Source organism: Pseudorca crassidens, chromosome 5, assembly GCF_039906515.1.
Source record: "Pseudorca crassidens isolate mPseCra1 chromosome 5, mPseCra1.hap1, whole genome shotgun sequence".
Lineage (NCBI taxonomy): Eukaryota > Metazoa > Chordata > Mammalia > Artiodactyla > Delphinidae > Pseudorca > Pseudorca crassidens.
Window position 1 is genome coordinate 55,503,032 of NC_090300.1, and position 12,410 is coordinate 55,515,441.

The following is a 12,410-nucleotide window of genomic DNA, read 5'->3' on the forward strand; positions in this document are numbered from 1 at the left end:
TAGACTAATTTAATAAAACTTGAAAATCGTTTTTTTCTGAGGCGAATTTTTAGAATTGTTCCTCAGGTTAGTGTTGTTGTTTTTTTTTTTAATCAGTCCTGGGTGAGCTCTCACTGGGATTAGGAAATTATTTTCACACACTGCATTTTTCATCCCAAGACAAAAGAAATATTAACTACCTTAGTCCTTGTTCAGTTTTCTCAGCCTCCTAGACTAAGAGTTCTTAATATTTTTAGAAGACATGGCCTCATTTGATCAGTTCCTCAGTTCTATTTCAGTTTTGAGTGCTACTTTGTCATTAAAACTGATTAACATTAGCTCAGTACATCAGCTACATGGAAAAATGTTTTCCATGCATTTTTACTGAAACACATTTTGTTACTTGAATAAATTGAAGCAAGTATTTTAAAACCTAGGCAGTTCATTCCAAGGCCAGAAGTTGTTTTACTAATGTGAAGATAAATTTGACTGTTCTAAATGTCTGTTTCATTGGCAAAAGGCAGTTGATGAACTGAAAGTGTGGTTTGAATTAAAATGATCTTTTGGTTGGATTAGAAGCTGCGTTTGGCTCAAATTATGCTTGGAGGGAATGGTGTGTCAGAATGCACGAAGACTTTGAGCCTAGAAAGACCAGGTTCACACCCAGATCTGACCTATATCTGCTGTGAAGATTAGTGCAAATGACTGAACCTAGGCGGCCTCAGTTCCTGCACTTGTGAAATAGAGTAATTCCTTCCTCATGGGGTTGGGGTAGAAATTAGAGACAGTATCAAATCTAGACTTCAGCACCTAGTAGCCACTGTATCAATTAGATGGAGTTATTTAACCTGAGTTGAACTGCAGTTTGCTCAGCTCTGAAAGCAAGAGAAGGGACTTCCCTGGCGGTCCAGTGGTTAGGGCTCCACGCTTCCACTGCAGGGGGTGTGGGATCAATCCCTGGTAGGGGAACTAAGATCCTGAGAGGCTCGTGGTGTGGCCTAGATAGATTAGATAGATAGATAGATAGATAGAGAACACACTCATCTCGCTGCATCCACGGGTACAGAGCGCCGACTGAACTGTGCCATTTTATATATGGGACTTGAGCACCCATGGATTTTAGTATCCACAGGAGTCCTGGGAACAATCCTCTGCAGGTACTGAGGGACGACTGTACTAGTTCCTACTCCATAGCATAGTCCCTTGAACAGAGCAAGTCCTCAGTGCTGTTTGCTGCAGTGGTTATTAACATTTTCATCTGTTTCTAAGGTGTTATCTCACCTTCTGAGAAGGCAGTCCTTTTAGCTGTTGCTGTGTCCTTGGCCGTAATTTAGAGGAAGGAGAAACATAGATCGTAGCAGCAAATTCCTCAAGTAATAAAGTGAAGTGGTGGTAGTAATACAACTAAAACGAAGATGTACGTTTGTGTGCCCAGTACAGTGCCGCTCCTATAGATCCCCAACACGTTTTCTTCACTGCTCTAGGAAGGAATACGGTCTTAAAAGAAGTCATAAAAATAGTAACTCCATAAAGTAGCACTTCAAAGTTCACCAAAGTGCTTTTAGCCACCTTGAATCCTTTTCTGATTGTACGGCAAAGTATAAAATATTAAAAATAGAAAGTACTGGGCTTCCCTGGTGGCGCAGTGGTTGAGAATCTGCCTGCCAATGCAGGGGACACGGGTTCGAGCCCTGGTCTGGGAAGATCCCACGTGCCACGGAGCAACTAAGCCCGTGAGCCACAACTACTGAGCCTACGCTCTAGAGCCCATGAGCCACAACTACTGAGACCACATGCCACAACTACTGAAGCCCACACACCTAGAGCCCATGCTCTGCAACAAAAGAAGCCACTGCAATGAGAAGCCCGCTCACCACAGCTAGATAAAGCCTGTGTGCAGCAACGAAGACCCAGCGCAGCCAAGAATAAATAAATTAAATAAATAAATTTATTTTTAAAAAAGTACTTCCCATATTCCTTATCTTAATTAAGTAATCCTATTTGTAAATGCAGCGAAGATTTCATAGAGGAGGAAACTGTTACTTAAAGGTGTTAGATCCTTTCCCCAAGGTCACCAAAGTGATGAGCAGAGTAGGCAGAAAGGCTTCACTGCTAAAGAGAGTTAAAATGCTACCATAGTATTCTTGTTCTTGGTGTGTGTATGTGTGTGTGTGTGTGTGTGTGTGTGTGTGTGTGTGTGTGTGTGTATGTATGTATGGCTAACATTCCCTATGCCTACCAAATACTTCCCAGTTAAAAGGTCAGAGAACCCTAGAGCTACAGATATTAGGAACCTAGTACCTATCAAAATACTGGGAAGGCCTTGTGAAGAAAATGAATTTACAAAAGTAAATATTAAATCTGCATTTCTTTCTGCTGCTTGATACTTGTGTATTATAAGCCATTTTTTAATTCTTATAAATGATTGGGATCTCATAATTTTTTTGTCTTGAGCAGAACAACAACCTAAAGCAACCCATTACCTTCCTTCCTTTTACTTAATGTAGCTAAAGGGCTGTTGAGGCTGCATGGAGCAAAACAGTAGGATCACCTTGAGTACAGGTGAGCTTGGCTCTGGAGGGATATGGGCAAGCAGATGGAAGGAAGCATCTTGGCCTCTGGGCTCTAGGAATACCTCTGCCCAGAATAAAGGGAAGGAATGGCAGTCTGGACAGTGGAAAGACATTGATATAAACTTTGTAGGTGAGGAAATTTGTACACCATTGAAAAAAGACTGAGACTTAAAGTCTGGCTTAATCCCCTTTTCCTGAGTAGGGAAAAAAGGTAGTAATTTCTACCACAATGATGACCACCTTTTTAAAAAGATTTTTCCTCTCCAGTTGCAGAAAAATTTCTTACTTTTCAAATCATAGGGGAACAACTCTTATCTTAATACCATGCAGCTATTTTACAAGACTCATGCTGGGAAGCAAAGAAGAGTTTATTGTAGTCTTTCAGTGCTATGTTGAGAGAGTGACATTGCATTATCTACAAGAGACCTGATGTAGCCCTAGTTTAATAGAATCTGGGAAAAGTAAGGCTCTTTGTAATGGAACTTTTGCTGTACTTTATCAGCGATAAGTGTTTGCTACATTCCAAACTGTGAGGCAGATATTCATCCAGTTTTGGGTGATTATCAATAGAGCTGGTATAAACGTGTATGTGCGGGCTTTTGTGTGAACATAAACTTTAATTCCTCTAGAGTAAAGTCCAAGAAGTGTGATTGTTGGGTCATATGATAAATGTATGTTAAAGTTTATAAGAAACTTTGTAAGCAAATTGTTTTCCAATGTAACTATACCATTTTGCATTCTCACCAGCAAAATAGGAGAGTTTCAGTTGTTCCTTATACTTGCCAGAATGGTATTAATAAGCATTTTTTATTTTGGCCATTTTAATAGGGATATAGTATTACCCCACTGTAGTTTTAATTTGCATTTTCCTAGTGGCTAATGATGTTAAACATCTTTTTTGTGTGCATATTTGCCATGTGTATATCCTCTTTGGTGGAATGTTCCAGTCTTTTGCCCATTTTTTTTATTAGTTGGGTTGTTTTGTGTTGTTTTGCTGCTGAGATTTGAAAGGTCTTAGATGCATTCTGGATACATTCTTTTCACACCATATCTAAAAATTCTTTAATTCTAGGTAACAAATATTTCCTCCTGTTTTCATCTTAAGAGTTTTATATTTTACATTCTACACTTAGATCTGTGATCCATGAGTTAACTTTTGAATAAGATCTGAGGTTTAGATTGAGATTTATTTATCTTTCCTTTTGATATCCAGTTGTTCCAATACCACTTGTTAAGAAGACTATTCTTTCTTCGTTGAATTCATTCTGCACATTTTTGAAAATCAGTTGGCCATATATGTGTTGGTTCTGTTGGTCTGTGTGTCTGTCTGATACCACACTATCTTGAATACTTTATAGGAAGCTTTATAGTAAGATCTAAATCAGATAGTGTGATTCTTCCAACTTTATTCTTTTTTTTTTTTTTTTTTTTTTGTGGTACGCGGGCCTCTCACTGCTGTGGCCTCTCCTGTTGCAGAGCACAGGCTCAGCGGCCATGGCTCACGGGCCCAGCCACTCCGCGGCATGTGGGCTCTTCCCGGACCGGGGCACAAACCTGTGTCCCCTGCATCGGCAGGTGGACTCCCAACCACTGCGCCACCAGGGAAGCCCCCAACTTTATTCTTATGTTTCAGATTTGTGTTAGCGATTTTAGTTCCTTTGTCTTGCCACGTAACTTTTAGAATCAACTTATCTATATCTACTAAGAAGAATCCTGCTGGAATTTTATTAGAATTGCATTGTATCTATAGATCCCGTTTTGGAAGAATTGACATTTTTTCTGTGTAGAATCTTCCAATTCATGATCACAGTATATCTCTGTCTAGTTAGGTGATCTTCAATAGTCTCAGCAGTGTCTTGCAGTATATTTCTTTATTTCCTATCTCTGTGCTTTTTTTCCCACACCCACCGGCTGGGACTGGTACCTGACATTAAATAGGAGTGGTGAGAGTAGACATCCTTGCTTTGTTCTGATCTTTCATTTAGTCTTTCACCGTTAAGTGTAATGTTAGCTGCAGGTATTTCTATAGATGCCCCTTTTGGGTTGAGAAATTTCCCTTCTATCCCTAGTTTGCTGGGAATTTTTATTATGAACATATGTTGAATTTCATTAGATGCTTTTTCTGTATCAATGAGTATGATCATGTGGTTTTTCTTCTTTAGACTTTTAATATGATGGAACTGGCTAAGGGTTGGAGAATGAGACAGTGTAGAAAAGAAATAAAAAAAGAGGAATGGGGGAATTTTCTCCCATTCAGAGACTCTTTGCTTTCTTTTGAGCCAGGCAGCTCTCTGCCCATGCAAATGTCTGTTCCTGGATTTCAGGCTGCGCCGTTGAGTCTAATCCAGTGAGTAAAGGAGGGGAAAAATGGTAAATTCGCTGCTGGTTTGGTGATAGTTCAAATTCTTCCCCAAATCCTTCAGCTGCTATTTCCTTTCTGGACTTCTTAAATAGCTGCTCTGTTTATTTTGTCCAGGTTTAATAGCTGCATTCAGTGGGAGAGACGGTGGAGTGTGCTTACTCCATCTCACCTGGAATTAGTCTATTGGTTTTTTTTCTTCTTAACAATTTACAGATGTGTCATTAGATTGACTTGCTGAACTATGTAATTTTAAATTTGAAGAATTAAGGTTAATTTGAGGTCATATGATGGATTAAGGTATTGTAATACCTAAATGATATTTTCTATTTAGATATAAGCAATAATTGCTGTAAGTGAGAAGTACATAAAACTAAATTATAACAATATTTTAAACTGATCTGTTTCCTGAGAATTTCTCTTTGACTGTATTTTTTATTATCATGTGTTTTGAAACACTGTTTCAAACTCAAATCAAGTTTAAATGTTGAAACTTTTAGAACTAGTGACACCACACTGCTCATTCAGCCCAATAAGATGCCTATGTACCTAGCAAGGGATCTGGGTGAAAGTTTCTACTAGAGGCCTAGTAATGAGGCATGAAGAGATGGAGGAGAGGCAGACCTGGGGAAGATCTTAAGTGGATGAAGCTGTGGAATGCTGAAGTTATTGAGAGGACTGTCCATATTGTACAGAAGAAGAGAGGAAGAGCAGAGGGTGGGGTGGGAGCTAGTGTGAGACCTTTGGTCCGAGAAGCAGAGCAGAAAGGCCTCTGCAGGGGTCTGCAGGCCACTCAGTGCCAGGAGGAAACAAGCTTCAATAACATGCAGTCACTGCGGGAAGGAGTGTTGAGGATGAAGGTGGAGCAGTGCCATCAATGTGTTGTGTGATGACCTTGGAGAACTTTTTCAATCAACTAGAAGGAAGTAGAGGAACAAGAAAAATAGGAATGATAATAGGAAATTTTTTCTATATACATTTTAACTTTGATTTTCAGTTCCTAGACCATGAGAGCAGTGTTAGTATATCTTTATTACCCATAACACTGCACATAGTAAACATCCAGTTAAGATAATTGCACATCTGAATGACACTCTGTTACCAGCAGTGCCTGCACACATAGCACTGGTTAAGGACTAGCAGAGGTTGTTGGGTGAGGCTGGAGAAAGGGGAGGAAAATGTGCTATTGAAGAGCTGTTATCCTAAAACTGATTTTGAGGCAGCTGAAGGGTGGCTAGAACAAAATATGGAAGTCTTTAGTATGTCTTCCCTTTTCTGCCATTCTTTCTTTCTTTTTCTTTCTTTCTCTCCTTTCTTTCTTTCTTTCTAATTAAAGAACTAAGGGATATCTTGCTAATGTGGTTTTTTGGGACTATTTTTTGGAATGGAGAAGATAATCTGTTTTCCGAGCTGCCCATTTCTCTATTTGTCTTGAATTATTTTTAACTTGTTTTCCTTTATTCCATGACACTGCTTATAGGGGCAAGTAAGAAATACACCACACAATGTTTATTTCAAATGAGGAATCACTGCTTCTTAAACCAACAACCTTTGTGATTTTTTTTCCTTTTTCCAGGATCAGAATTCAGGCCATAAATGAAATTGGAGCTGGACCATTTAGTCAGTTCATTAAAGCAAAAACTCGGCCGTTACCACCGTTGCCTCCTAGGCTCGAATGTGCCGCTGCTGGGCCCCAGAGCCTGAAGCTGAAATGGGGAGACGGTAACGCCAGGACGCACGCGGCTGATGGCACGGTGTACACACTGCAGCTGGAGGACAGAAACAAGAGGTAAGGACCTGAGGCTTCATCCGAAAATTCGATGGCTTTGGGTTGTGGGATGGAATCTTCCTTGTTCATTTGTCCTCTGAAGCACTCTTCGTCCTTATTGAAAGACTCCCTAGGTATTTGGGTCCTGCGTTTTATACCCAAAGTTGCACCCTCCATTCTCCATTTGGAATTTTCTAAATTAACATTCTCGTGATCCTGATTTCCCTACATGTGATAATATATGTGTTTTTTTCTTTCATAAAGCCAGAAAATGGAGAGAAATTATCCAAAAAGAAAATGGTCGAATTCAAGTCCATGCTGTTTAATAGTGTTATATTAGTCACGAGTGCAGAGGGAAATAAGACTCAGGAAAAGATGTTAACCTCTTTAAATATTCAGTAACCATCGGGACAAACATGTTTACCCGTCTGAAATAGCTGTGGTGATGTACAGATGGGGATTGTGCTCTGTAACTATGGGCAATGCAATATAATATCAAATTAACTGGAGCAAATAGGAGATTCTTTATAAAACTCCATGCCCAGGAACACTGTTGGCTACAGAAATCAAATACAGCCTTTCACATAGTATTTATTTAATCTAACTTTATTTCCTCTGAAAATGGCCGATCAGAAGATGGGCAGCTGAACTGTATTTAGGAATAATTCAGATGCGTAGCAAAAGTTAATGACAGAAAGTTCTGTTACCAAAAGTTCAAATGAGAGAATCAGCTGAAGGAGGTAGGAGATGACCATAAAACCAAGACAGCCTGATGGAGTAGACATGCTGCCCCTTCCTGTGCATACCTGCCAAAGCACAAACCAGTGTATGTGGAAGTATTCCTGTTATTTCCCCTTAATGCATCACAGTATCCTGCTCTTTTATATGGGGACCTGGTTCTAATTAGCACAGAGACCCCTGTCCAACCTCTACCTCTGCTCTGTACTCGAGTACTCGGCTTCACGTGAGCTCAGTGGAGTCCTGCTGTGTGGAAGGCACTGTTTGGGGTGGGCCCTCGGGGACACCAAGCTCAAGAACGAAAGCAAGGCCCTGCTTCCCCCTCCAGAAGCATAATATCAACCTACAAATAGTCGTAGAACACTAGTGCCATTGGAGAAAAGCGCTCTGGGAGTTTGAAGGGGGCAGACGTAGGGAATAAAGTGCAGAGACTGGTTGGTTGCAAAGATCAGGAACAGCTTTTTGAAACAGATAACGTTTGAACTTGACATTGGAGAACCTGGAAAACACAATAGTTTGACTTAGAAGAAAAAAAGTGACCGTCCTTTTGGGAATGAGTCCCAGTGTAGAAAGGACAGAGAAGGTAAGGCTTCTTTGGGGGAGGTTCATTAGAGATTAAATTCATACTCATTCACAGACAAGACCATTTATCTTACTGTGCTGTGTGCTTTTGGAATGCATTTTTCACGGACTCATTATTTTACTGGTAGGAGACTCCTTGACCTTACTGGCAAGAACAGGAATTATGGACTAACAGAAATCATGATAAATATATAAAGCTAGCATTTGGGGAAATTTGTACATGAGTCTCTTTTTTCCTGGGCTTTTGGCTTACATTGTTGGCAGGGAGAACCTTCCTTAGAAAATACCTTCTAGTTGTACTGTTTAGAAGAAATGAATCCCAGGAACATTTTTGAAGCTGGTGGCAGAATTGGGAACAGAACCAGCACCTCCTGACTTCCCCATGCAGCTGCCTCTACTATTACCTCCAAGAATATGGGAAGGACAGCTTTGCACCAAACCTGCTATCCCCAGTGTGCTGCAGTCCTGCCCTCTGCAGGGCAGCTACCTGAAGTGCCTTGTACAGAGAACTGAACAGATGCTTAGAACAAAATCTCCATGAGCAAATAAGAATGCTGGTCCAAATAAGAATGCTGTTGTTAGACATTTAAATATGCCAGACAGAAAATAGTGCAGAGTCTAGTAATCAATACAGGCTCCTTCCTCATAAAAAAAAAAAAGAAAACAAAAAGAGGGGGGGCTGGCTTGTAATCAAATAAATGACTTGCCTAAATTTAAATGGCATTTTAAGAAAACTTACCATTAGGAACAGTGTTTTTCTTAATTTTATGGGCTACAGTCCAAATTTATCTTTTTCTAAATTAGATTTGTCAGTGCTCCCAGAAGTTATTAAAGTAATAGGAATATAGAACATAATAAATTCTCATTCCATTTGTGGAATTATTTTCCTGGGATTTAAAAGGATGAAATTGACCTATTTTGAGTTTGAAGATGACCTTCCTTGGTGTCTCGAAACTGAGCTCGTGTAGTGAAAATGGCCCCACGAATCCAAGCCTTTAACTCTGGCTCTTGAGTAGTGAAGATCAGCGAGAAACACCTTGAGTTGGATAGATCATAATACTTGTTCTTAGCCAGCTCTTTGTCAGTTCTCGTCCCCTTGAGGTTCTTTAGGACTTGGATCTGGCCTGTCCAGTGTTTTCTTCCAAAGTGACAGCTGTCTTTTTCATTGAACTGTGGTTGCTAGAGTGGTTTCTAGTTGTGGCTTTGGGGAAAAGTGTACACATCCTTTAGCGTGTGTATTGATTTCATTAAGCACTAACAAGTTCCTATTATGGATGTGGCAAAAATATTATATATCCTGCTGTGGCCAAGGTGAGAATCAGAGTTAGGTCCGATGGTGGTTTTAATGTACTTTCTTAGCTGTCAGCTCTCAAAATATTTCTTTTGCCGTGTACGCTTGTCTCACCAGTCACTGTGGGCATTTGGAAGGAGGGCTGTGGTGTCTGAGTCTTGTCGCTGTCCTAGCCAGCCAATGCAAGAAATCTGAGTCTTTAAACAGGTTTTGCAACAGAAGCACAGTGAAAATGAATAACTCCCTGCTTGGTAATTGTCAGATTAAAGAGTTGAGTTGATTTCAACTGCTAAACTATTGCTCCTGCGTTTTCCACATCCATGAAATACAAAGGGGTTGAACTAGAAGCTGAACTCTGAGATCCTTGCCACCTTTTTACCTTAAAGCAGTGAATCTTTGTAGATTATTTGTGAGCTAAATCCTATATAAAAAGATGTGTTTTGTAAATGATTAGACAATGTTATCTCTTTTTTTCTTCATGTTTAATTTCTGCTTTTGACAAATAAGAAAATAAGAAGAAAGATACTGACTTTCCTTAAGAGTGACCACTTAATGGGCAAAACCGCTAAGGTTTTGCATCTGTGATCTGCTGGTTTATTATGTTTAATTTATATACCTCATAATCAAAAAAATCTGAAATGACCCAGAGATTTCTAAGTATACCGTTTGGCCAAAAATATATTTTCAGACTTTCTAAAGGACACTACTATTTATTGAGCACCTACAAAGTGCCAGGCATTGAGAGCTTTATCTACATTATTTAGTTCTTGAATAGATCACAGTCTGGTTGGGGATAGGTAGAAGAGACAGCAAATCATGGTGTGGAGGGCTTAAAGATTGACACATGCACAGAGTGTTGAGGGAAGGTAGAAGAATGGCATGTACTTTAGGCTTAAAATTGAACAGAGAAGGCTTATTAGAAAAGGTAACAAGTTGGGTGAGTCTTAAAAGGGAATCAATCTTATAACCTCATGCTGGAGAGCCTTAGGATGGAGACCAGTGATAAGGACTCAGGATTGGGTGGAAACCGAGGATACAATCTCCAGAGAACAGAAACATGCCCTGGGTCTTTCTCCATGTAAATGCCTTTCTATTCTGGAACTTTTACACTTGGTTTTTTTTTTTTTTTTTTTTTCTTAAGTTTGGGGCTACTTCATGTAGATAAAAGGGATACCAGAAGGGCACCTTGCCCAAATCCTTGCCCCAAGGTAAGTCAACCTAGAATTCATCCCGATCACCTGGAATTGCTGTGTAGAAAGTTTTCCCCCTTGATCAGGACATTTGTTTCCCATGTATTCAAGATTTTGACCCACAAGATTCCCAGTCCAAGGTCACTGACTACATATTTACATAGCAACCTCAAAGTAGGACTAAGTTTATCCGTAGCAGTTATATTATGATTGCTCAGTCAATTTTTTTTTAAATTACTGCAGTGTGCTAGGTCTTGTGAAGTATGTAGCCTGTCTGTAAGGAGCTTATCTTGCTGAGAAATTAATGTGAAAAAATGAGCAGACAGTACAAGAGTTTTTATTTAATTTCAACAGAAAAACAAAAATTATGTTAGTTTGGCTATAGAGTGATTAAGTCTATTATTCTTAACAGGTCTAGCATAGATCCAAATGTCTTTGGTTCCTATGTATGCAAGAAAAATATATACCCAAAAGTAAACATTTTCATAATGCTGTGCTAACCGAATACAGGGATTAGAATAACAAGATCAGCTCGTGCATTTTAAGATTATAATGTGTAATGATGATTTTGAAGATGCATTTGTCTGCGTTATTGAAATGAAATGTTATGCTGCCCTAACAGAATTTGAATTGATGCTGATTCTCGTCCTGACCCTGTGGGTCCCTGTTCCTGATAATTGTACTCAGCACTGAGGCAAGAGGAACTTAAGTTCCAGGAATACATTTATGGTTAATCTGTTGTTCAGGTTACCCAGAGAGCCAATGTATTTTAAAGCAAGCCTCCAGCAAAATGGGGATGGGCTCTAATAGAATGGATAATTGCCACTTGCTCTCCTTTTAACTCAGCCCTTGTGCCCGTGACACTTTTACCTTTAGCCAGCAAAATTGGAGGGACTATGTAATGTGTACAGTATGACTGCCTGTTTGCTATTAGAGAGGGATGGAAAATAATCTGCAGAAAGAAACCCTAAAAAATTATACGCCAGGCAACTAACAAAAGTGGCCGGGGTATATGAGCACTACAGGAGTGAACTTTCTTAATGTATGCCTGTTACAGAACAAACTCCTGTTTATATTTCTCAGAGCATACTGCTGAATTAAATGAAATAGATGTAACACGACTAACTCAGGGCCCACAAAAGACCCTCGGTATTAGCTTCCTTTGCTTCTGTGGAGCAGTCCCCAATTCGCATGACCACCCTTGTTGGATAAATGGCATTTTTATATTGCTTTCAGTCACCAGAAGGCAGTTATGGTTCTCGACAGGGGTGTTAATTCTCTGTTGTAATCCCAGGTCTGTTACTGAGTTTCTAGATGACTAGAGGCATGTCCCTTAACTTCTTTTTGCCTTAGTTTCTCCCTTTACAAAATGAAGCTAAAGATACCTGTCTTCAGTCCCTGATTGATGGGAAAAAAAGCATTTTTATTTTTTTAAAAAGGAGCATAAAGATTCATCCTGCAAAATAAAGAGTATTGCTAGCTTACTCAGTTTCAGGCTAAAATGTTCTAAGGACAGTCCAAGGTGAGGAGTGGTAAATGAAGTATTTGAGATCTTATTTAGACCAGAAGTAGAATTCTGACTATGGTTTTTTCTTCTATTTAAAAGTAAATAAGTAACAGAATGGAATTGGATAGCATTTTCCTCTCCATTTTTCCTAAATGAGGTAAGATTGAGGTAAGGCCACTAAAATAAAAGTAGGCTAACAGAAATTTGGAAGACTCTGCGAAGAATATGCCTGAAGATGAGATTCACTGCACGTATTTGAAAGCAAAGTAGAAGAATGGAAAGTTTCAAGGTTCTCAGGTGGTCTTTAGAGAGTCTAGTCATCCTTTATTTGAATATAAATAAATTTCTTTTTTGATGTATATCAATAAGTGCAGTGCAGACAAAAAGGATCAAAAACAAGAATTTTATTCTATGTACAGATTT

The 12,410-nt window shown here is 39.3% G+C and overlaps 1 protein-coding gene across 3 annotated transcripts in view; it reads left to right on the plus strand.

The window, feature by feature from the left end:
• The window catches only part of FNDC3B (fibronectin type III domain containing 3B), a 358,179-nt gene that overhangs the window by 317,048 nt on the left and 28,721 nt on the right, over window positions 1-12,410 (plus strand). For all 3 annotated transcript variants that reach the window (XM_067738062.1, XM_067738064.1, XM_067738065.1), the window contains exon 23: window positions 6,488-6,700. In XM_067738062.1, coding sequence (XP_067594163.1) covers window positions 6,488-6,700 — 213 coding nt within the window. The remainder of the gene's footprint in view (window positions 1-6,487; window positions 6,701-12,410) is intronic.